Source organism: Erythrolamprus reginae, chromosome 4, assembly GCF_031021105.1.
Source record: "Erythrolamprus reginae isolate rEryReg1 chromosome 4, rEryReg1.hap1, whole genome shotgun sequence".
Classification (NCBI taxonomy): domain Eukaryota; kingdom Metazoa; phylum Chordata; class Lepidosauria; order Squamata; family Dipsadidae; genus Erythrolamprus; species Erythrolamprus reginae.
In genome coordinates this window covers 2,287,504-2,312,844 of record NC_091953.1, presented here as the reverse complement: position 1 = coordinate 2,312,844, position 25,341 = coordinate 2,287,504, and the positions used below count along the sequence as shown (strand labels likewise).

Below are 25,341 nucleotides of genomic sequence, written 5' to 3'. Positions count from 1 at the left end.
GCTGCCTAGCAACGGCTGCCGCCGCCGCGCGCTGCCTGCTGGGAAAATGGCGGGAGAGTCGCTGCCTCGAGCGGGCGCCGCTTCAAACTACCGCCCCCAGAAGGCTTTGCCAGGGAACGTAGAGATACGAAACCTCTATCTTTCAGAATTACAGATGGAGAAAAGTTGGAAAGGAACCTTGTAGGTCAGAGGTCTTCAACTTTTAAGACGTGGGGAATTCAACTCCCAGAATTCTCCACCCAGCCCCCACCCACCCATTCACGGAGTTCATTTAAAGAGAGGCGAGTCGGAGCTATAGAGATAATAATTAGAGTGGATCACCTGGTCAAAATGCACCCGCTTGGCAAATGATTCATATTGATGATCACGTCTGCGTCCCGAGGTCACGTCTGCGTCCTTCTGACAAGCAAAGTCCATGGGGAAGCTTTAACAATGGTGTTATTTGTATCTTGTGACAATCATTAAGTGTTTTTTACCTCAGGATTCTTGACAAATGTCTCTTTTCTTTTATGCACACTGGGAGCATCTGCACCAAAGACAAAATCCATGTGTGTCCAATCACACGGACAATAAAGAAGTCTATTTTATTCTATTCTATTCATTCTGAATTCTATTCTTCTCTATTCTATTTTCTATTCTATCCCATCTCACCCCACCTCATATTTTATTTTATTCTAATTCTATTCTAATTCTTTATAAAAAAAATTAATGCACAATACAAAACTGAAATAAAAAACAAACGAACACATTTGAAAAAACAAAAAAACAAAAAAAAAGAAAAACACGAAGAAATTTAGAATAACAAAAGTAAAATAAAGTAACAATTGGAGAGATATTTTGCTCTCTCCTTTTTTGCTTATTATATTTTATTGATTTACAATATAATATTTAACTTGCGGATTACTATATCAGTATTTTCACGCTTTCCTAAATGAACTATATTTCTTAAAAACAAGCAGAAATTTTTTAATAATTCTATTCTAATTCTATTCTACTCTAATTCTATCCCATCTCATCCCATCCCATATTCTATTCTGCATTCTATTTTACATTCTATTCTCTACTCTATTCTAATTGTATTTTTTCCCATCTTATCCCATATTCTATTCTGCATTCTATTCTCTTATTCTATTTTATTCTATTCTACTCTAGTTCTATTCAATCCCATCTCATATTCTATTCCAGTGTTTCGGAACCTTGGCAACTTGAAGATATCTGGACTTCAACTCCCAGAATTCCCCAGCCAGCATTTGCTGGCTGGAGAATTCTGGGAGTTAAAGTCCAAATATCTTCAAGTTGCCAAGGTTCCAAAACAGTTCTATTCTAGCCTATTTTCTCTTCTCTGCTCTATTTTGTATTATTCTGTATTATTATTATTCTGTATTATTATTATTATTATTGTTGCTGTTGTTGTTGTTATTATTATTTATTGGATTTGTATGCCACCCCTCTCCGTAGACTCGTGGCAAAATAGTTCACGAAACGGGGCTCTTCAGCTCGGTTCTGGGCGTAAGACAAGGACAACTTGCCTAATCACTCCAATTAAAAATGAAGCCATATCCCTAAAATTATTAAATCTATGGCTCCACCTCGCCTCTCTGTCGGCCCACCAGCCATTAGAATGTACTCCGTCTCGCGACTCCGTTTCCCTGGGTGCCCTTCGGCGACTTCCGGCAAGGACGACGTCTCCCGCCGGGACTGCCTTTCCCGTCGTAACTCGGGGCGGGAGCTCCTCCCTTTCCGGCGAGCGCGGAGGGGGCTTCCGGCGAGCGGCGCCCGGCGGTTCCTTCTGGCGAAGGCGGGGGCCGCATCCTCCACGCCCCTCGGCCGCTCCGCTGCTCGCCGCCGCCGCCTCGCCCTCGCCATGTCCGCCCTGGAGAAGCAGCTCCAGCTCGGCCGCCTGCCCCCTCGGCCGCCGGGCCCCGCCGGAGGCAGCGGCCAGGCCCCGCCCAAGATGCGCATGGGGTGAGAGAGTGTGAGGGACGGCCGCGGTGACGTCACGGGCCGGCCGGTGACGTCACGGCAACGATGACGTCATGGGCGCTGGGAGTGGGACACGGAGGAGGGGGAGGATGAAAATGGGGGGGTTGTGGGGGGGGTCAATGCTGGGAAGCTAGGGGGGGGCAATGAAGTTCCCAGAGTGTCCTTTAGGTGGAGGCTGGACTACAACTCCCATTATCCCCGGCCACGCCCTGTTTAGGGCGTAGCCAGGCTCCCACTTGGCCCAATTCGATTTATTTCGATTCATTTATTCCTGGGATCAGCCGCCCATTAATTAGAGATTGAATGATGGGGAGGGTCTTTTGCTCCCGTTGGATGATGGGGTCTTTTGCCCCTTTTGGATGATGGGGAAGATCTTTTGCCCCCTTGGATGATGGGGAGGGTCTTTTGCCCCCTTGGATGATGGGGAGGGTCTTTTGCCCCCTTGGATGATGGGGAGGGTCTTTTGCCCCCTTTGGATGATGGGGAGGGTCTTTTGCCCCCTTGGATGATGGGGAGGGTCTTTTGCCCCCTTGGATGATGGGGAGGGTCTTTTGCCCCCTTGGATGATGGGGAGGGTCTTTTGCCCCCTTGAATGATGGGGAGGGTCTTTTGCCCCCTTGGATGATGGCGAGGGTCTTTTGCCCCCTTGAATGATGGGGTCTTTTGCCCCCTTAGATGATGTGGAGGGTCTTTTGCCCCCTTGGATAATGGAACTTTTTGCTCCCTTTGGATGATGGGGAGGGTCTTTTGCCCCCTTGGATGATGGGGAGGGTCTTTTGCCCCCTTGAATGATGGGGAGGGTCTTTTGCCCCCTTGAATGATGTGGTCTTTTGCCCCCTTTGGATGATGGGGAGGGTCTTTTACCCCCTTGAATGATGGGGTCTTTTGCCCCCTTAGATGATGGGGTCTTTTGCCCCCTTGAATGATGGGGTCTTTTGCCCCCTTGAATGATGGGGTCTTTTGCCCCCTTTGGGTGATGGGGAGGGTCTTTTGCCCCCTTAGATGATGGGGAGGGTCTTTTGCCCCCTTGGATAATGGAACTTTTTGCCCCCTTTGGATGATGGGAAGGGTCTTTTGCCCCCTTGAATGATGGGGTCTTTTGCCCCCTTGGATGATGGGGAGGGTCTTTTGCCCCCTTGGATGATGGGGAGGGTCTTTTGCCCCCTTTGGATGATGGGGAAGGTCTTTTGCCCCCTTGGATGATGGGGAGGGTCTTTTGCCCCCTTGGATGATGGGGAGGGTCTTTTGCCCCCTTGGATGATGGGGAGGGTCTTTTGCCCCCTTGGATGATGGGGAGGGTCTTTTGCCCCCTTGAATGATGGGGAGGGTCTTTTGCCCCCTTGGATGATGGCGAGGGTCTTTTGCCCCCTTGAATGAGGGGGTCTTTTGCCCCCTTAGATGATGTGGAGGGTCTTTTGCCCCCTTGGATAATGGAACTTTTTGCTCCCTTTGGATGATGGGGAGGGTCTTTTGCCCCCTTGGATGATGGGGAGGGTCTTTTGCCCCCTTGAATGATGGGGAGGGTCTTTTGCCCCCTTGAATGATGTGGTCTTTTGCCTCCTTTGGATGATGGGGAGGGTCTTTTACCCCCTTGAATGATGGGGTCTTTTGCCCCCTTAGATGATGGGGTCTTTTGCCCCCTTGAATGATGGGGTCTTTTGCCCCCTTGAATGATGGGGTCTTTTGCCCCCTTAGATGATGGGGAGGGTCTTTTGCCCCCTTGGATAATGGAACTTTTTGCCCCCTTTGGATGATGGGAAGGGTCTTTTGCCCCCTTGAATGATGGGGTCTTTTGCCCCCTTGGATGATGGGGAGGGTCTTTTGCCCCCTTGGATGATGGGGAGGGTCTTTTGCCCCCTTTGGATGATGGGGAAGGTCTTTTGCCCCCTTGGATGATGGGGAGGGTCTTTTGCCCCCTTGGATAATGGAACTTTTTGCTCCCTTTGGATGATGGGGAGGGTCTTTTGCCCCCTTGAATGATGGGGTCTTTTGCCCCGTTGTATGATGGGGAAGGTCTTTTGCCCCCTTGGATGATGGGGAGGGTCTTTTGCCCCCTTGGATGATGGGGAGGGTCTTTTGCCCCCTTTGGATGATGGGGAAGGTCTTGCCCCCTTGGATGATGGGGAGGGTCTTTTGCCCCCTTGGATAATGGAACTTTTTGCTCCCTTTGGATGATGGGGAGGGTCTTTTGCCCCCTTGAATGATGGGGTCTTTTGCCCCCTTGTATGACGGAGAAGGTCTTTTGCCCCTTTGGATGATGGGGAGGGTCTTTTGCCCCCTGGGATGATGGGGAGGGTCTTTTGCCCCCTTGAATGATGGGGAGGGTCTTTTGCCCCCTTGGATAATGGAACTTTTTGCTCCCTTTGGATGATGGGGAGGGTCTTTTGCCCCCTTGAATGATGGGGTCTTTTGCCCCCTTGTATGACGGAGAAGGTCTTTTGCCCCCTTGGATGATGGGGAGGGTCTTTTGCCCCCTTTGGATGATGGGGAAGGTCTTTTGCCCCCTGGGATGATGGGAGGGTCTTTTGCCCCCTTGAATGATGGGGAGGGTCTTTTGCCCCCTTTGGATGATGGCGAGGGTCTTTTGCCCCCTTGAATGATGGGGTCTTTTGCCCCCTTAGATGATGTGGAGGGTCTTTTGCCCCCTTGGATAATGGAACTTTTTGCTCCCTTTGGATGATGTGGAGGGTCTTTTGCCCCCTTGAATGATGGGGTCTTTTGCCCCCTTAGATGATGTGGAGGGTCTTTTGCCCCCTTGGATAATGGAACTTTTTGCTCCCTTTGGATGATGGGGAGGGTCTTTTGCCCCCTTGGATGATGGGGAAGGTCTTGCCCCTTGAATGATGGGGTCTTTTGCCCCCTTTGGATGATGGGGAGGGTCTTCTGCCCCCTTGGATGATGGGGAGGGTCTTTTGCCCCCTTGAATGATATGGTCTTTTGCCCCCTTTGGGTGATGGGGAGGGTCTTTTGCCCCCTTAGATGATGGGGAGGGTCTTTTGCCCCTTGGATAATGGAACTTTTTGCCCCCTTTGGATGATGGGGAGGGCCTTTGCCTCCTTGTATGATGGGGAGGGTCTTTTGCCCCCTTTGGATGATGGGGAGGGTCTTTTGCCCCCTTGAATGATGGGGTCTTTTGCCCCCTTAGATGATGGGGAGGGTCTTTTGCCCCCTTGAATGATGTGGTCTTTTGCCCCCTTAGATGATGGGGAGGGTCTTTTGCCCCCTTGGATGATGTGGTCTTTTGCCCCCTTGAATGATGTGGTCTTTTGCCCCCCCTTGGATGATGGGGAGGGGTCTCTCCACAGCCAGACCAAAGCCCATTTCCCCCTGCCTTGGGTGCCTCATCCTTCCTAACTTCCCCCCCCCTTTTAAAGACCCCCACCTTTGCTGCCCCCCCTCCCCCTCCCCACAAACCCTTCTCCCTTCTAGCATTGATGATGTAACCTAGTTATGAGAGGTCTGCATGAAAACAAGCAAGCTCAGAGAGCAACAAGGACCTTCAGCTGCCCTCTTCCTCCTCCATCATCATCATCACCATCAGTTTTTTCCAAGGGGCCACATGAGAAACGTGAACTGTTGGGGAGGGCAGAACCAACAGGATCTGTGAAATTGTGTAGGCAAAAATAAATAGTTACCCTTCCAAAAAAAAAAAGCAGAGCCAACCAAAGACCCAAATTTAGCCCAGGGGCTATAAAATTCCCAGGTTTGTTTTAAAGTCTTAAAAAATAAAACAAAATTAAAAAATCTTATCGGCTCCTTTATCCCTTGATGGTGGGTGGAATCAGATGAAGATTTGTTAATTTAAAAAAAGTTAAATACCTTATTTTCTTTCTTTTTCCAGGCCTGGAAGAAAGCGCGATTATAGTCCGGTTAGTTGGAGCCAATATTTTGAATCTATGGAGGATGTCGTGGTTGAGACCGACTCCGGCAAGGATATATCCTTTTCTTGGGGCCTCTGGTTTATTTATTCCACTTGCCGACTCTGGTTAATATTTGTTGTTGTTAGTTGCCAAATCCTGTCCCACTCATCTCGACTCCCGCGGTGTTGTGTCCTCGACCAACTCTGGTAACGGTAGATTCCGAGGAGGATCCTGGTACCCTGGGCCATTGGTGTTGCCAGCGGATGCCGAGAGTGAGAGTGGGGGAGAAACAGGCCTGGATGAACCCGAAGGACCCCCAGAGGGGGCAGAGATGCCCATGACAGAAGGGTCTGACTTAGGGGAGGAGGAGGAAGACGAGGAGCCTTTAGAAGATTAAGAAAAAGACAAGAATACTTAAATGGGAAAACGAAGTAGTCTGCAGTTTGTTAACTCTAGAATAATGGAGCGGAGAAGAGAAAGGAAGGGAAGAGAACATAGAATAGAATAGAATGCAGAAGAATTTAGAAGAGAATAGGAATAGAATAGTACAGTATGGAATAGAATAGAATAGAATGCAGAATAATTTAGAATAGGAATAGAGTAGAGTAAGAATGGATGGTGGGAATGGAATGGAATAGAATACAGTAGAACCCCGACTTACGAGACTAATTGGTTCCAGAAGGAGGCTCGTAAGTCGGAACGCTCGTATGACGAAACATTGTTTCCCATAGGAAACAATGTAAAGTCAATTAATCCGTGCAACAACAAAAAAAACCGCTGCCGCCAAACGCGGAAGTTAGCGTTCAGAGACAGCTGCGAAGCAGCGCGTGTGTTTTAAAACGTGGCAGCCGGCCTGGGGGGCTCAGGGGGAAGCCCCCGAGCCCCCCAGGCCGGCTGCCACATTTTAAAACACCCGCGCCGCTTCGCAGCTGTCTGCTGAATCCGGAACGCTAACTTCCGCGTTCGCGCGCTGCTTCGCAGCTGTCTGCTGAATCCGAACGCGGAAGTTAGCGTTCCGGATTCAGCAGAGAGCTGCGAAGCAGCGCGCGTGTTTTAAAACGTCACAGCCGGCCTGGGGGGTTCGGGGGCTTCCCCCCGAGCCCCCCGGGCCGGCTGCCACGTTTTAAAACACGCGCGCTGCTTCGCAGCTGTCTGCTGAATCCGAACGCGGAAGTTAGCGTTCCGGATTCAGCAGAGAGCTGCGAAGCGGCGCGCGTGTTTTAAAAGGTTGCAGCCGGCCTGGGGGGCTTGCCAGCACCCCCCCGAGCCCCCCAGGCCGGCTGCAACCTTTTAAAACACGCGGGATACGAGCGCCAAGGAGCTGTCTCCTGAAGCCGAAAGCGGAAGTTAGTGTTCGGCTTCAGGAGACAGCTCCTTGGCGCTCGTATCCCGAATGTGAGCTCGGGAGGCGAACAAAAATGTCGCTCCCCTCCCAGCTCTTATCTCGAGTAGCTCGTAAGTAGAGCTGCTCGTATGTCGAGGTTCCACTGTAGAATAATGGAGTAGGGAAGGGAAGAGAAAATAGAATAGAATGCAGAATAATTTAGAATAGAATAGGATAATGGAGCGGAGAAAAGAAAGGAAGGGAAAAGAGAATAGAATAGAATGCAGAATAATTTAGAAAAGAATAGCAATAGAATAGTATAGTATGGAATAGAATAGAATAGAATGCAGAATAATTTAGAATAGGAATAGAGTAGAATAAGAATGGGTGGTGGGAATGGAATGGAATAGAATAGAATAATGGAGGGGAGAAGGGAAGGGAAGAGAGAATAAAATAGAATAATAATAATTTAGAATAGGAATCGAATTGAAATAGAATAGAATAATAATGGAGTTGGAATAGAGTACAGCTGGAAGGGACACTCAGAGGTCTTCTAGTCCAACCCCCTGCTCAGGCAAGAGAACCCATGCCATCTCACACCAAGGACTGTCCAGTCTCTTCTAAAAAGCCTCCAATGATGGAGCGTCCATCATTTCTGGTGGCAAGCTGTTCCACTGATTATTTGTTCTAACTCAGGAAATTTCTCCTTAGTTCTCAGTTGCTTCTGTCCTTGTTTAGTTTCCATCCGTTGCTTCTTGTTCTGTCCTCAGGTGCTTTGGAGAATAGATTGACTCTCTCTTCGTTGGGGCAACCCCTGAGATACTGGAAGGCTGCTATCATGTTCTTTCTTTCTTTCTTTCTTTCTTTCTCTTCTTTCTTTCTTCTTTCTTTCTTTCGCTGGATTCCCTCTTCTTTGTGGCAACCCCCTGAGATATTGGAAGGCTGCTATCATGTCTCCCCTGGTCCTTTTCTTCCTTCCTTCCTTCTTTCTTTCTTTCTTTCTTTTTCTTTGAATAGCTGGATTCCCTCGTCTTTGTGGAAACCCCTGAGATATTGGAAGGCTGCTATCATGTCTCCCCTGGTCCTTTCCTTCCTTCCTTCCTTCCTTCCTTCCTTCCTTCCTTCCTTCCTTCCTTCCTTCCTTCCTTCCTTCCTTCCTTCTTCTTTCTTTCTTTCTTTCTTTCTTTCTTTCTTTCTTTCTTTTGCTTTGGAGAATAGCCTGACTCCCTCTTCTTTGTGGCAACCCCTGAGATATTGGAACACTGCTATCATGTCTCCTTGGTCCTTCTTTTCATTAAACCAGCCACGTCCAATTTCTGCAACCCTTCTTCACACTGTTTACCCTCCAGGAGACTAGAAGGCCTCTAAGGGTCCCTTCCAAATCCTCGGTGTTTATAATTCCATGCAGCAGGGTTGTGTCCTCCCCTTTTCCCCCTTTAACCTCAAGTCTTCCCAAAGAAGCTCGTTCCTTCTTCCTTCACTGTTCATACACTTTCGTGTGTACAAAAGCGGTTCCGAAGGTCCGGTCTTGCTCCTTCTCCACGGCGGAGGCCATTCTGCCCTCTCCTGGGCCGTCTTCACCGTAAGTTTCTTTGTTTCTTGATCAGAAAAACAAAACAAATAATAATAATAACTTCATATTCTTAATTCAAGTGATACTTGTTTGAAAACCACTCCTCTCTGGATTGTGCCGAGATGGAACGGAACGACAATGAAACTCAAGAGATGAAACTGAATATTATAAATGTTTGGAAGAAGTTTTACAACTGAATATAGTTAGAAATTGAAGCAAAATGAGCCCAAAAAGGGTTGGTCATCACCTATAAAGCCCTTCATGGCACCGGATGAGGGTATCTACGAGACCGCCTTCTGCCGCACGAATCCCAGCGACCGGTTAGGTCCCACAGAGTGGGCCTTCTCCGGGTCCCGTCAACAAAACAATGTCGTTTGGCGGGCCCCAGGGGAAGAGCCTTCTCTGTGGCGGCCCCGGCCCCCTGGAACCAACTCCCCCCAGAGATTAGAATTGCCCCCACCCTCCTCGCCTTTCGTAAGCTCCTTAAAACCCACCCTCTGCCGTCAGGCATGGGGGAACTGAGATACTCTTTCTCCCTAGGCCTTTACAATTTATGTATGGTATGTTTGTTTATATGTATGTTTGGTTTTATAAATAAGGGTTTTTTAATTGTTTTAGTATTAGTTTTAGTATTGGATTTACATGATGTTTGGTACTATTGTTTCTCAGCCGCCCCGAGTCTGCGGAGAGGGCCGGCATACAAATCCAATAAATAAATAAATAACTAAATAAATAAATTATAAATAAAATTAAAAGATAGGCAAGATAAAGGAATGATTTAATCCAGATGACAAAATGAGAACATAAGGAAATGGTAACATTAGTTTTTAAAGTGTATACCAATAATCTAAGGATAACTCTTATACACATTGTAAAAATATTATGAGGGAAAGGACACCAAAACGAGAAACAAGACTCAGAATACTATAAAATCTGGAATATATTTAATGAATGGTTAGAATTAAGAGATAAACAAAACTAAGCTAAATATAAAAGTAAGGATATTAACATTTTGTCTGATTTTGTTCTGTCACCTTCTGCCGCACAAATCCCAGCGACCAGTTGGCCTTCTCCGGGTCCCGTTGACGAAACAATGTTGTCTGGCGAGACCCAGGGGAAGAGCCTTCCCTGTAGCGGCCCCGACCCTCTGGAATCAACTTCCTCCCGAGATTAGAACAGCCCCCACCCTCCTTGCCTTTCACAAACTCCTTGATACCCACCTCTGTCGTCAGGCATGGGGAAATTTATTCCCCTGGACCGTTCTGTTGTATGTATGGTTTGTATGAGATGTATGATTGCTTTTATATTAAGAGGTTTTTAAACTGTTTTAACTATTGGATTTGTACTGTTTTTATTGTTGTGAGCTGCCCCGAGTCTTCGGAGAGGGACGGCATACAAATCTAATAAATAATAATAATAATAAATAATAATAACTTTTCCTAGCGGTGTAGTTCTGGTAGGAACCCACTACTGGACTTAACAAATTGAGAGATTCGCTTAGCCACCAAGACAAGAATGGTCGTAAAATGGGGCAGGTCTCACTCTATTTGTATTTGTATTTGTATTTATTAGATTTGTATGCCGCCCCTCTCCGAAGACTCTGGGCGGCTAACAACAATAAAAAAGACAATGTGAACAAATCTAATATTAAAAATAATCTAAAAATACCCAATTTAAAGAACCATTCATACATACAGACATACCATGTATAAATTCTATAAGCCTAGGAGGAAGGAAAATTTCAATTCCCTCATGCCTGACGACAGAGGTGGGTTTTAAGGAGCTTGCGAAAGGCAAGGAGGGTGGGGGCAACTCTAATATCTGGGAGGAGTTGGTTCCAGAGAGTCGGGGCCGCCACAGAGAAGGCTCTTCCCCTGGGTCCCGCCAAGCAGCATTGTTTAGTCGACGGGACCCGGAGAAGGCCAACTCTGTGGGACCTAACCGGTTGCTGGGATTCGTGCGGCAGAAGGCGGTCCCGGAGATATTCTGGTCTGGTGCCATGAAGGTCTTTATAGGTCATAACCAACACTTTGAATTGTGACCGGAAACTGATCGGCAACCAATGCAGACTGCGGAGTGTTGGTGTAACATGGGCATATTTAGGAAAGCCCATGATTGCTCTCGCAGCTGCGTTCTGCACGATCTGAAGTTTCCGAACACTCTTCAAAGGTCGCCCCATGTAGAGAGCGTTGCAGTAGTCAAGCCTCGAGGTGATGAGGGCAAGAGTGACTGTGAGCAGTGAATCCCGGTCCAGATAGGGCTGCAACTGGTGCACCAGGCGAACCTCTAAGTCTAAGTTGGGAAATGCTGAGATAGATGATTTTGGGGATCTTAAAACTATTTTCATCTTTGATTTTATTATAATTTATTTAGGTCGTTTTATCTTTTTTGTTTCAGTCCGCCATCGTCAGCCGTATCCAATGCAGGATTGTAGCTTTGGACCTAAGAGGACACGGTAAGACATTCCAAGCCCGAGACCAATTCTTTGAAACATAGAAACATAGAATATTGACGGCAGAAAAAGACCTCATGGTCCATCTAGTCTGCCCTTATACTATTTCCTGTGTTTTATCTTAGGATGGATCTAGGTTTATCCCAGGCAGGTTTAGATTCAGTAGCAATGGAAACAATCCTGCAAAGACTTATGGCTGGGAAAAAGCTTTTTCAGAGGGAATACCAGTGAAAACAAGCCTGCAAGCCGGGAAGATCGTTAGAACCTCGTTAGGGCGAATTTTTAAAAAAGCTTCCAAGAAGCTACATTCGGAGTATAAGACGCACCCGAATTTCAGCTTCTTTTAGTGGGGGGAAAAGTGCGTGTTATATGCTAAAAAATACGATAATTCAGATGTAATCAAGAGCGAGTCGATCAACAGCTTCATAGAGGAGAAACACCATTTAGGTGAATGCTTTCTTTTTCTTTTCTTTTTTTAAAAAAAATATTTTTATTATTTTTCAAAAAGACAAACAAAGACAGACAACATTGAACATTTAAGGAGCTACCACTGCTCCACTTGTCGTAAAAGTCTAGCTAATACAAAAATATAAAACCCTAACTATTATCAGATCAATACAGAAATATCAAACGTGTACATTACATTTTTATTGAATTTAACTCTATTTTTTATATTAATCCTATTAATTACATTTCTTTATAAAATATTGTATACTTATTCAATAAAAGTATAGTATTAATAATGCAAAGAAAAACAAAAATAACACTTCTAACTTTGTTATACTATAAACTATTTCACTCTATCTTATAATTCTTCAAATAGTTATAGATTCTTACTTATTTAATTTTTAATACTGTTTTTACAATTCCACCAATCATATACTTTATGCCATATTTTATAAAATTCTGTTTCAGTTTGATTATTCAAACGTTTTGTCATCATATCTAATTCTGCACATTTTCTTTTTTAATTTGACCTGGTTTCATTGCAGGTGAGACGAAAGTGCGGAACTCCGAAGACCTCTCTGCGGAGACCATGTCCAAGTAAGTGACTCCCCTAATTTATGGGGAGGGAGGGAGAAAGAGGTGCTTCGAACTTACGAACCTGCAGTTCCGTCGTCCTGTTTGGACACTGCTGTGCTAGGAGACCAGTGGAGCCCCTTGGCTGGCGGCGTGGCCACATGGGTGGGATTCAAATGTTTTAGTGACCCGTTCTCTGCCCGGTTGCTAGCCTGGCGTGGCCAGGGTGGGCGCGGCCAGGGGTGGTTTCCTATTACTGCTGCTACAAATCTACAAGATTTTGTTTTTGTGTGTGTATACAATTACGATGATGATGATGATGATAATTATTATTATTATTATTGTTTATTAGATTTCTATGCCGCCCCTCTCCATAGACTCGGGGCAGCTCACAACAATAATAACACAATATATAACAAATTAACAATTAAAAGTTAAAAAGATTGACTTGCCCCAAAGATAGCTAGCGAGTAACAGGTTAATATACAGCATACAGATAGATCATAGCAAGCGAGCAGGTGGGCACGTGATCGCTAGTTTCAACTTTTTACTTTTAGCTAAAACAATAGTGCTGAATAAGCAAGTGAACTCCACATGTAGAGTCTGGAGGACAGAAGGGAAAGGGGGGACATGATCAAGACATTTAAATATGTTAAAGGGTTAAATAAGGTTCAGGAGGGAAGTGTTTTTAATAGGAAAGTGAACCCAAGAACAAGGGGACACAATCTGAGGTTAGTTGGGGGAAAGATCAAAAGCAACATGAGAAAATATTATTTGACTGAAAGAGGAGTAGATGCTTGGAACAAACTTCCAGCAGACGTGGTTGGTCAATCCACAGGAACTGAATTTAAACATGCCTGGGATAAACATAGATCCATCCTAAGACAAAATACAGGGCAGACGAGATGGATCAGGAGGTCTTTTTCTGCTGTCAATCTTCTATGTTTCTATAAGCAAGTAATCTTTACCCTAATATTTATTTATTTATTTATTGGATTAGTATGCCGCCCCTCTCCAGAGACTCGGGGCGGCTAACAGCAACAATAAAACAGTGTACAATAGTAGTCTGATGTTAGAAATAATTAAAAACCCATTAATATAAAAAACCAAACATACATAAATACATACCATGCATAGAATTGTAAAGGCCTAGGGGGAAAGATGATCTCAATCCCCCCATGCCTGACAGCAGAGGTGGGTTTTAAAGAGCTTACGAAAGGCAAGGAGGGTGGGGGCAATTCTAATCTTTGGGGGGAGTTGGTTCCAGAGGGCTGGGGCCGCCACAGAGAAGGCTCTTCCCTTGGGTCTCGTGAAGCGACATTCTTTAGTTGACGGGACCCAGAGAACATCCACTCTGTGGGACCTAACTGGTTGCTGGGATTCGTGCAGCAGAAGGCGGTCCCTGAGATAGTCTGGTCTGGTGCCATGAAGGGATATACAGAGAGTAGAGCAGATAACCTTTCAACTTAAGACAGAAGAACAGGATGCTTTATCGACAAGATAGGTTTGCTGTATCCTTGCAACAATCGACAATAGCCTACATGTTCCCCTGTTCTTTTGTTTTTCTAGAGACGTCGGCAACGTGGTCGAAGTCATGTACGGCGACCTTTGCCCTCCCATTATGCTGATTGGGCACAGCATGGGAGGGGCCATTGCTGTCCACACGGCAGCGTCCAACCTGGTGCCCAGCTTGTTGGGCCTCTGTATGATCGACGTGGTGGAAGGTAAGCCCGCCGGAATGTCCTCCCCTGGGATCAGCCTTTCCTAAGCTTGCATTAGCCAGGATAGATGTCAGTTTGTTTCACGCCGGGCGCCCCTCTCTCCTTGGTGCAGGGACGGCTATGGACGCCCTCAACAGCATGCAGAATTTCCTTCGGAGCCGCCCGAAGACGTTCAAATCTCTGGAAAACGCCATCGAATGGAGGTAAACATTAAGAACCAGGATTATTATTATTATTATTATTATTATTATTATTATTATTATTATTATTTATTAGATTTGTATGCCACCCCTCTCCGAAGACTCGGGGCGGCTCACAACAGTAATACAAAAACAATATAACAATGAGACAATTCTAATATTAAAATAAAACATATGTAAAACCCCAACAATTTAAAAACCATACAACACATACATACCAAACATAAAATATAAAAGCCTGGGGGAGGTGTCTCAGTTCCCCCATGCCTGGTGATAAAGGTGGGTCTTAAGTAATTTGCGAAAGACAAGGAGGGTGGGGGCCGTTCTAATCTCTGGGGGGAGTTGATTCCAGAGGGCCGGGGCCACCACAGAGAAGGCTCTTCCCCTGGGGCCTGCCAAACGACATTGTTTGGTCGATGGGACCCGGAGAAGGCCAACTCTGTGGGACCTTATCGGCCGCTGGGATTCGTGCGGTAGAAGGCGGTTCCGGAGGTATTCTGGTCCAATGCCATGTAGGGCTTTAAAGGTCATTACCAACACTTTGAATTGTGACCGGAAACCGATCGGCAGCCAGTGCAGGCCACGGAGTGTTGCAGAAACGTGGGCGAATCTAGGGAAACCCACGATGGCTCTTGCGGACGCATTCTGTTTGTGCCTCCCATCCCAATAAGCCAACTTCGTTTTCCGTCTGGGAAATCTAATCTCTCAAATTGTTGCAAACTATAGCAATAGCATTTAGATTTACCATATTTTTCGGACTGTAAGACACAGCTTTTTCCTCCTTAAAAGAGGCTGATAATTTGGGTGCGTCTTATACTCTGAATGTAGCTTTTCTTTCCAGCTATGTTCAGAGCATGTAGAGCAATGGAAAAAACCCTGCAAAGACTTAGGGCTTGGAAAACATTCTTGGCAGAGAGTAACAATGAAAGAGCTTGCAAGCCGGTAAAAGCTGGGAACATTGTTAGCACCTGGTTAGGGCTGGAAAGAAACTTACTCAGAGCAAGTTAGAGCAATGAAACAAACCCTGCAAAGACTTAGGGCTTGGAAAACATTCTTTGCAGAGAATAACAATGAAAGAGCTTGCAAGCCGGTAAAAGCTGGGAACATCGTTAGCACCTGGTTAGGGCTGGAAAGAAACTTACTCAGAGCAAGTTAGAGCAATGAAACAAACCCTGCAAAGACTTGGGGCTTGGAAAACATTCTTTGCAGAGAGAAGGAGCTGGGAAGATGGTTAGCAGCTAGTTAGGGCTGGGGCAAAAAAAAGCTATGTTCAGCGTATAATACGCACCCAAATCAGCTTCTTTTAGGGAGGAAAAAGGTACATCTTGTACTCCGAAAAATACGGTATGTGTATATTGATATACGGATGGAGTTTTCTGGAGAATAATTTTAAAAATTTTTTTAAAAACCCACAACCAAATCCTGTTTGAACATCTGGCTGACTCTGCAATGAACCAAAATAAACTGTAATAAAAATAAAACTAGAACAGAGATTTCCATATCAATTACTTTGCCTTTGTCTAAGAGGGAACAGGTGGGACTTCTTTCAAAATAAATCATCTTTGCTGTTTATTTAAAAAGAGGAAAATTAAAACAGCAACTTAGGAATTCTGTGTTGGTGAGGACTTGTTGTTTTTTCCCTCTCTCTAGTGTGAAGAGTGGGCAGATCAGAAATCTCGAATCCGCTAGAGTGTCCATGATCGGTCAAGTCAAACAGTACGTCGACTTTTTAAACTTCCTTCCCTTAACAGACCATAAAAATCCTTTCGGCTGGGCCCCTTGGTGAGACCCCTTCCTTGCAGGGCAGTATTTTTTTTTTTTAATTTTAATAATGAAAAACAAAACAATACATGCAGACAAACTTTCAGATATAAAAAACACACAAAATGAATTAGTTTAATACTTTACAATTCTGTTTCCATTGATTCATTTCTTTTTCTTAAACGTTAGTTCAATTCTTTTTTCTTTTCTATTCAACTATATTATTATTATTATTATTATTATTATTATTATTATTATTATTTATTAGATTTGTATGCTGCCCCTCTCTGTAGACTCGGGGCGGCTCACAACAGTGTACAGTAATACAGTGATCCCTCGATTATCGCGAGGGTTCCGTTCCAAGACCCCTCGCGATAATCGATTTTTCGCGATGTAGGGTTGCGGAAGTAAAAACACCATCTGCGCATGCGTGCCCTTTTTTTCATGGCCGAGCATGCGCAGATGGTGGAGTTTGCGTGGGCGGCGGGGAAGACCCAGGGAAGGTTCCTTCGGCCGCCCAGCAGCTGATCTGCTCGGCAGCGCAGCAGCAGCGAGCAGACGAAGATCGGGGTTTCCCCACCGCCCACGCAAAGGGGAAACCCCGATTCGGCTCCTCGCTGCTGCCGCGCTGCCGAGCAGATCAGCTGCTGGGCGGCCAAAGGAACCTTCCCTGGGTCTTCCTCGCTGATGCCCCCGCTCGCCCGCCTGCCCGCCGCCCGCCAGCAAGAGGGGGAGAGATAGAGAAAGAGAGAGAAGGAAAGAAAGAGATGAGAGAGGGAGGAAGAGAGTGTGAGAGAGGAAGAAGCAAGAGAGAGAAAGAGAGAGAGAAAGAAAGATGAGAAAGGAAGGAAGAGAGTGACGTCATCGGGTGGGAAAAATTGCGATATAGCGTTTCGCGAAGAACGAGATAGCGAAAATCGAGGGATCACTGTACCTCGTTTTACTTGGTTCCAGGGGGAGGTTCGTAAGACAAAAAGTTCGTAAGACGAAACATTGTTTTCCCATAGGAAACAATGTAAAATCAATTAATCTGTGCAACGAAAAAAACCCGCAAAAAAACGCCACCGCCCGGCTGTCACCTTTTAAAACAGCCGGGGGGCTTCCCAGCGGCCTCCCGAACCCGAACTTTTGCCGAGTTAAAGTCCACAAGTCTTTAAAGTTGCCAAGTTTGAAGCCCTCTGGCATAAGGAATCACTTTGGCAGTCTTCCAAAATCCCTTTTAACTAGCAATAAAGTACTTTTCCAGGGATTTTTCTGGCGTTCCGAGTCGGCCAACCTTAGACAGCCTTCTGATTGATTGATTGATTGATTGATTGATTGATTGATTGATTGATTGCATTTATATGCCTCCCCTCTCTGAGGACTCGTTTCTTGACAAAACTTTGCAAACCAGGTGCGAAGAAGCCACGACCCCCTCCAGCCCCAAAGCCATTGTGGAAGGGATTATAGAGGAGGAAGAGGAGGAAGAGGAAGAGGAGGGTGAGAACGGGGAGTCGCTCAACAAGAAGAAGAAAGATGACGACGTGGAGGTGAGACTTGCCCTCCCCCCGCTGGTGTTTTCTGCCGCTCTCGGCCTCTTGTGCGGTTGCGTATTTTCGTCTTTTGTGTGTCCGTTTTTTCCTCTTCTCCCGCAGACCAAGAAAGAAGCCGCCTACACCTGGCGGATTGAACTGTCCAAAACAGAGAGATACTGGCAGGGCTGGTTCAGCGGCCTCTCCAACCTCTTCCTCAACTGCCCTGTCCCCAAACTCTTGCTCTTAGCAGGTAGGTGGGGCTGCAAACACCCCCTTCCCTTCTTATTTATTTATTTATTTATTTATTTAGATTTGTATGCCGCCCCTCTCCGCAGACTCTTCCCTTCCTCCTTCCAGGAATTCCACCCATCCCTCTGGGAGCTCTAAGTGGGGGAGGCTAAAGACCGCTGGCCGGCTTCACAATAGCATTTAGACTCATATATAGCGCTTCACGGTGCTTTTCCAGCCCTCTCTAAGCAGTTTACTGAATCAGATCAATATATTGGTAGACAGACAGACAGACAGACATGCACACAGAGAGAGAGACAAACAGACAGATAGACAGACGGACAGATGGAGATACAGATAGAGAGATAGATGGACAGATAGATAGAAACATAGATAGACAGACAGATAGATAATAGATAGATAGATAGATAGATAGATAGATAGATAGATAGATAGATAGATAGATAATTGATATAGATAGATAGACAGACAGACAGACAGATAGATAATTGATAGATTGATAGATAGGTATAGATAGATAGATAGATAGATAGATAGATAGATAGATAGATAGATAGATAGATAGATAGATGAATGATAGATAGATAGAAAGATAGATAAATGATGGATGATAGATAAATAGAAAGATAGATAAATGATGGATGAGAGAGAGAGAGAGAGAGATAAATGATGGATGATAGATAGAGATTTTTTTTGTCAATGAAGTATTACAAATGTGTATAAAATGGGAAATGATCTGTAAATATATATCTTTTTAATGTATTAAAAACAAAACATTAAAAAAGATAGATAGAGATAGATAGAAAGTTAGAGATAGGAAATGGATGAGAGAGAGAGGATGATGGATGGATGGATAGATGATGGATGGATGATAGATAGATAGAGAGACAGATGATGGATGCTAGAGAGATAGAGATAGATGATTAGATGGATGATAGATAGGTGATGGATGCATGGCTAGATGATAGATAGATGGATGATGGATGGATGGATAGATGATAGATGATGGATAGGCAGACAGACTGACAGACAGGCATAGGTGATGATGGATGATAGACAGGACAGACAGTCAGATACTGTTAGAGAATTCAGAAATGCAAAGAATAAATTCACAAGTGGGCAAGAGCTATTGGATTAATGTATGGGTGCTTCTCCTCTTTTCTCCCTTCCTTCCCTCCCCGACTCACCCCATCCTTTTTCTAGGTGTTGACCGACTGGATAAAGATCTCACCATTGGCCAAATGCAAGGTAAACAAATCTTCACCTTTCCAGTCCAGGATGGGTTTGTTAGGCGGCTTCCTTTCAAAGAACTCCGTCTCCCCACCCTCTCCCCACCCCACCCTACCCAATGACTTGACATCCAATCCCCACCCTTGCATTCATTCACTTCATACACAGACCACCGGGTGGCGTCAGTCCACCTTCTTCCAACCTTGGTTCTCAAGAGAAAGTATTTTGCTTTGGCTACAAGGTCGGAAGAAGGCAGATTGATGCCGCCCGGTGGTCAGACTGCTTTGGCTACAATAATCCCTCTATCTCAGAACCCGGTCAGGCCAGCTTCGGGGTTGACACCCTACAAGTGATTCTCCCTGCCCTGTTGAAGTGGTCGCTTCTGAGTTGAGCGTGTGAAACCGACTCAAAACCATCCAGGTGGGATCCAGGCGGGACACAAACCCACAAATTCCCAGTTTCTAGCCCGATGCTGTAGCCACTGGCCCAACCCGGCTCTCTTCCCCCTTTGCCCCTGCAGGGAAATTCCAGATCCAGGTTCTCCCGCAGTGCGGTCACGCAGTCCACGAGGATGCTCCGGAGAAAGTGAGTCGGGTGGTCGTTTTTCTTTCTCTGCGCTGGACTTCAAGTTAGGTTGCTGGGTCAGGCTTGTTCGGAGGGTGGGGGGGCTAAATTGGTTGTCTCCTCACCCCCCGAAGGATGGGTCCTTCAGCCCCCAGAATTCCCTAACCAGCATGGCTATTGTTCTGGTTGCCGTGATATAAAGAAGTTTATTATTATTATTGTTGTTATTGTTGTTATTGTTGTTAATATTATTAATAATATTAATAATAATAATAATAATAATAATAATAATAATAATAATAATAATAATAAAATTTATACAATGTTAAGACCATAGAAAGAATGCAGAGAAGAGCAGCAAAGATGATTAGGGGACTAGAGGCTAAAACATAGGAAGAACGGTTGCAGGAACTGGGCATGGCTAGTTTGATGAAAAGAAGGACCAGGGGAGACATGATAGCAGCCTTCCAATATCTCAGGGGCTGCCACAAAGAAGAAGGAGTCAGGCTATTCTCCAAAGCATCCAAGGGTAGGACAAGAAGCCATGGGTGGAAACTAAACAAGGAGAGAAGCAACTTCGAACTAAGGAGAAATTTCCTTAGAACAATTAATCTGTAGAACAACTTGCCACCAGAAATTGTGTTGGGAGGTTTTTTAAGACGAGGCTGGATAGCCATTTGGTATAGGGTCTTCTGCTTGATCAGGGGGTTGGACTAGAAGGCCAGCTGGAAGGTTCTGTGATATACATAGATAAGATACATATATAGAGAGTCAGACAGACAGACAGCGAAAAAGATGGATTGATAGATGGATGGGAGGGAGGGAAGAAGTTAGGAAGGAAGGAAAGATGGGAGGGAGGGAGGGAAGAAGGAAGAAACGAATGAAGGAAGGATGGGAGGAGGGATGGATGAATGGATGGGAGACAGGGAGGGAAGAAGGAAGGAAGGAAATAAAGATGATGGGTGGATATATAGCTAATGGATGAATGGATGGATAGATGATGAATGGATAGAACCATACCTCCGGGACCGCATTCTGCCACACAAATCCCAGCGACCAGTTAGGTCCCACAGAGTTGGCCTTCTCCGGGTCCCATCGACTAAACAATGTCGTCTAGCGGGACCCAGGAGAAGAGCCTTCTCTGTGGCGGCCCCGACCCTCTGGAACCAGCTCCCCCCAGAGATCAGAACTGCCCCCACCCTCCTTGCCTTTGGTAAAGTTCTTAAGACCCATCTCTGCCATCAGGCAAGGGGGAACTGAGACATCTCCCCCGGGCCTATACAGTTTATACATGGAATGTTTGTATGTATGTTTGCTTTTAATAATGGGTTTTTTAGTGTTTTTTAAATTATTAGATTTGTTCTTACATTGTCTTTGTTATTGTTGTGAGCCGCCCCGAGTCTACGGAGAGGGGCGGCATACAAATCTAATAAATAATAATAATAATAGAAGAAAGAAAGAGAGAGAGAGAAAGAAAGAAAGAGAAAAAAAAGAATGGATGATGGATGGAAGGTATGGATAGAAAGATGATGGATGGATGGATGATAGAAGGAAAGATAAAGATAAATAGATGATGGATGAATGGATAGGGAGAGAGAGAGAGAGAGAGAGAGACGATGAGACAGACAAGCATGATTGATAGGTGATTCATGGACAGACAGATCAATAGAACAACCTACTTCCCAGAGTTGTGGCTACTTAACCCTTGGAGGTTTTCAAAAAGAAGACCAGAAAGCCATTTGTCCAGAATGGCCCTAGAATTTCCTCCTTGAGCAGGGGGTTGGACTAGAAGACCTCCAAGGCCCCTTCCAACTCTTGTTAATTTCTCCAGAAACCCCCCTTGTTGCTCCAGTTGGTGAGGTCTGACCTGTTGGGTCCCTTAGGGCAAGAGGAAGGAAGGTGCAAGACCACAGGGTCCCCAAATGGTTGGGGAGGGTCTACCCTAGGGAATAGACCCTCCCCAACCGTCACCTCTCTTTTCTACAGGTAGCAGAAGCCGTGGCGACGTTCCTGATCCGTCACAGGTTCACGGAGCCCCTTGGTGGATTTCAATGGTAAGGGACTTCACGGTAGGGTGTCTCCGGGTGCTTTGAGCTGCTAGGGGTTTTTTTAATTGGGGGGCAGGGGGAAGATCTTGAAATTGCCACTTCGAAAGAAGTCAGGAGCTAAGAAAAGAAATTGAAAATTTGGGGGAAATAGCGGGCTTGAAAACAAATAAAGAGAAAATGAAAATAATGACCCAAAACATGACCCAGAAGCAAAATAATACATTAGAAGAACTGTTAAGTATAAAGATTGTCAAAAAAAAGTTAGGTATTTAGCTTTAACAATCACACCCAACTGTAGTACAATAACAAAAGAAAATTATGATGTACTAGTCGAGACCATCCAAAAAGAGATGGATTAGGTCAGTGATTTTCAACCTTTTTTGAGCTTCGGCACATTTTTTACATTTACAAAACCATGGGTCACATTGGGGGGGGGGGGGCTAAAAAAAGTTTGGACAAAAAAATTCTCTCTCTCCATCCCTCTTTCTTTCTCTCTTCCTTCTTTCCTTTTTTTTGCTCTTTCTCTCTCCCTCCCTACTTTCCTGTATGTCTTTCTCTCTCTCTCTCTCTCTCTTTCTTTCTCTCTCTTTCTCTCTCTTGCTTTCTCTCTTTCTCTCTCTCTTTCTCTCTTGCTTTCTTTCTCTCTTGTTTTCTTTCTCTCTCTTGCTCTTTCTCTCTCTTTCTCTCTCTTTCTCTCTCTCTTTCTCTCTTGCTTGCTTTCTCTCTTGTTTTCTTTCTCTCTCTTGCTTTCTTTCTCTCTTTCTCTCTCTCTTTCTCTCTTGTTTTCTTTCTCTCTCTTGCTCTTTCTTTCTCTTTCTTTCTCTTGTTTTCTTTCTCTCTCTGAGCTTCGCGGCACACCTGACCATGTCTCACGGCACACTAGTGTGCCACGGCACACTGGTTGAAAAACACTGGATTAGGTGGTCTAATTTACAACTACCTTTGATGGGCAAAAGAGCTGCAATTAAAAGCAACACACTACCCAGACTTCTTATACTTATATCAAGTGGTACCAATAAAACTCCAAAAAACTTTTATTGCAAATTTAAATTTAAAAAAAATTAACACATTTAATTTTAAGTTTGGAGGGACAAGGCCAGTGGGAAGAACTCGAAAGGTAGTTCTCAAATTACGATCGTTCACTCATTTAGTGACCGTTTAAAATGAAAGTGGCGCTGAAAAATACTTACAACCTCTTTTCACACTTAATGCCCGTTACTGCATCCCCCCCTGGTCACATGATTTACAGTGTTCCCTCGATTTTCGCGGGTTCGAACTTTGCGAAACGACTATACCACAGTTTTTCAAAAATATTAATTGAAAAATACTTTGCGGTTTTCCCCCCTATACCACGGTTTTTCCTGCCCAATGATGTCATTGCCAAACTTTCGTCCGCCTTTAATAAATAGATTTTTTAATAAACTTTAATAAATAAACATGGTGAGTAATAATCTAAATGGTTGCTAAGGGGATGGGAAATTGCAATTTAGGGGTTGAAAGTGTTAAGGGAAGGCTTGTGACACTGTTCATAGCCAAAAATAGTGTATTTACTTCCGCATCTCTACTTTGCGGAAATTCGATTTTCACGGGCGGTCTCGGAACGCATCCCCCGCGAAAATCGAGGGAACACTGTATATCTGTTTGGCAACTGGTTCACATTTGTGACCAAGGAAGTCGATGCGGAAGGCAGATTCATTTTAACAACCACGTCGCTAGTAAGTGAACGACCACAATGATTTGCTTAACAAACGTGGGGGGAAACGGTCGTGAAACTTGTCACTTTCACAATGGCCTTAGCAACAAAACTCACTCGACGACAGAAACTTTTTTGAGTTCAGTGGTCATAAAGTCAAAAACTATCCGTAATCCACAATGGGTGTCCGTCACACAATACGGCAACGCTAAATCAAGGTAACGCCAACTAATGAATCTTCTCTTTCTTTCTCCTCTTTTCGCAGTGTTTTCCCCGCTTGTTAATATCCCCCTGACGGGCTCCTTCCCGCACCTCTTGTAAATAAACCAACATCGGACGCACCGTGGAATGCCCCGTTCTTCTTCCCGTCATCCGCTCTGACCCATGGGCACATATCTCGCCGCGGAGAAACCGGGACTCCGACTCGACTCGTTTTTCTTTTTTCTGTTCCTCCCGCCATTTCATCCTAGCTGGGCCACCCACCCCTCCTTCGTCCCTCCCCCTCAGATCGTCAAACGAATCCTGGCTTGTTTCTTCCTTAAACTGCTCCTGGCTGCTAATCCGGGGATGTTGGTTAAACTCCGGCCTTGGGGAAAAAAATCTTTGCAAACCTTCGCTTCGCCCATTCCTCGCTCGCGTGTACGTACGTCGCCACCATTTCCCGACAGTTAAGGTTTTATTCTCCCACGCATGAAAGGGGCGCTACTCAAACGCACCCGGCGCGCAGTTTTCCAAAATTACTAGCTAGTCACTGATTCGGTTGAAACCCCAGCATCACCTGGTGAATTGTTTTCTCTTGTCTGCAGAGTTTGTGCACCTTAAAGACTTTAAAATGGGGGGATTATAACTTGCAAAATCCCCCAGACAGCTCTGGGAATTATAGTTCTCCCAGGAATTCTGAGAATTTTATTTCCCCTGTGACTATAATTCTGGGAGTTATAGTTCCTCCCCATGTGGAATTCTGGGAACTATAGTTCTCCCAGGAATTCTGGGAATTATAACTCTCCTGGGAACTCTGGGAATTATAGCCCCCCCCCCCTCGGGAATTGTGGGAATTATAGTTGCCCCGTGTGTAATTCTGGGGATTATAGTTATTCTGGGAATTCTGGGAATTATAGTTCCCCCGTGAACTATATAATTCTAGGAATTATAGTTCCTCCCATGGTGAATTCTGGGAATTATAATTCCCTCTGTGGAGAATTTTGAGAATTATAGTTCCTCCCATGAGAAATTTTGGGAATTATAGTTCCCTCCATGTGGAATTCTGGGAATTATAGTTCCCCCGTGTCTTTAAAGCCACCACAGTTGACAAACACTTATCAGGAAGTCTGGTACAGCACAACCAGGAGAGGAAACTGTCCCTGTTGAACTCCCACCTGCTGAAATCATTTGCCGGACCCTTCCTCCAGCTGATCCCCCTCCCTCCTTAAATCTACAACCAAGAATGCAACCCACATTGACAGCCGCTAAAGGTTTCCAGATGTTGCCTCTGGAGCCACCACTGGCTTTCCCTGGGAGATCACGGCCCAAATGCCCCAGTTTTCCCCGTTTCCGAATCCGTCAATGCTTTTCTCTGGGAACAAGGAAGGGGTGGGGGAATTTGGGGGTGGGGTGAGGTTCGAGAGGTACGATTCAGGGGCGGTTGCAGACCCCTCCCCTCCCCAAAGCCTTGTCCCCCCACCCCCACCCTCTCGCCCCGTTCTTCACCTCTGGTGGCCAAACCATTTTTTGGGGGGAGCGGTGCCTTGAATTCAAATAAAGTGGAAAGAATCTGCAAACACATCAGTGGTGGTGGTGGTTTTTTCCTCCCCAATTACCTTCCGGCCAGATGTTTTGATGGAATTCGGCATTTTAAATCTAATTACGAAGTCCCAGATCGAGGTCCCAGGTTGCTATAGATATATTATGAGGGTCGCCCAGAAAGTAATGCACCGCATTTTTTTACTTCAACCATTATCTACTGAACACAATGAAACTTACACACGAGAAAGAAGAATGTTTCTTCTACACTCCCTATTTTTTCCACGTCATCTCCGTCCCTTTCTATGGCCTCCCTCCAGCGAGACACAAGGGCGTGTAGGCCCTGTCGGTACCACTCCTTGTTCTGGTCCCGGAGCCATTTCTGCACTGTGCAAATCTCCACCCTCTG

At 45.4% G+C, this 25,341-nt stretch overlaps 1 protein-coding gene across 1 annotated transcript; it reads left to right on the top strand.

Moving 5' to 3' along the window:
• Positions 1-1,776: 1,776 nt before the first annotated feature.
• PPME1 (protein phosphatase methylesterase 1) lies at positions 1,777-24,972 on the top strand. The gene is made up of 14 exons (XM_070749441.1): positions 1,777-1,965; positions 5,825-5,919; positions 8,658-8,749; positions 11,138-11,195; positions 12,185-12,236; positions 13,782-13,936; positions 14,046-14,136; positions 15,784-15,849; positions 17,288-17,423; positions 17,529-17,658; positions 18,861-18,905; positions 19,408-19,472; positions 21,438-21,505; positions 23,458-24,972. Exons 1-14 carry the CDS (start codon positions 1,865-1,867, stop codon positions 23,474-23,476), a joined length of 1,173 nt encoding a protein of 390 aa, XP_070605542.1. The 5' UTR covers positions 1,777-1,864; the 3' UTR covers positions 23,477-24,972.
• Positions 24,973-25,341: the final 369 nt, after the last annotated feature.

Bases quoted from the DNA above. Each gene is read 5' to 3' on its own strand.
- PPME1 (XM_070749441.1), top strand. From the start codon at position 1,865: ATGTCCGCCCTGGAGAAGCAGCTCCAGCTCGGCCGCCTGCCCCCTCGG. The intron at 1,966-5,824 runs GTGAGAGAGTGT...TTCTTTTTCCAG, and splicing joins CCGCCCAAGATGCGCATGGG to GCCTGGAAGAAAGCGCGATT. The intron at 5,920-8,657 runs TATCCTTTTCTT...CACTGTTCATAC, and splicing joins GACCGACTCCGGCAAGGATA to ACTTTCGTGTGTACAAAAGC.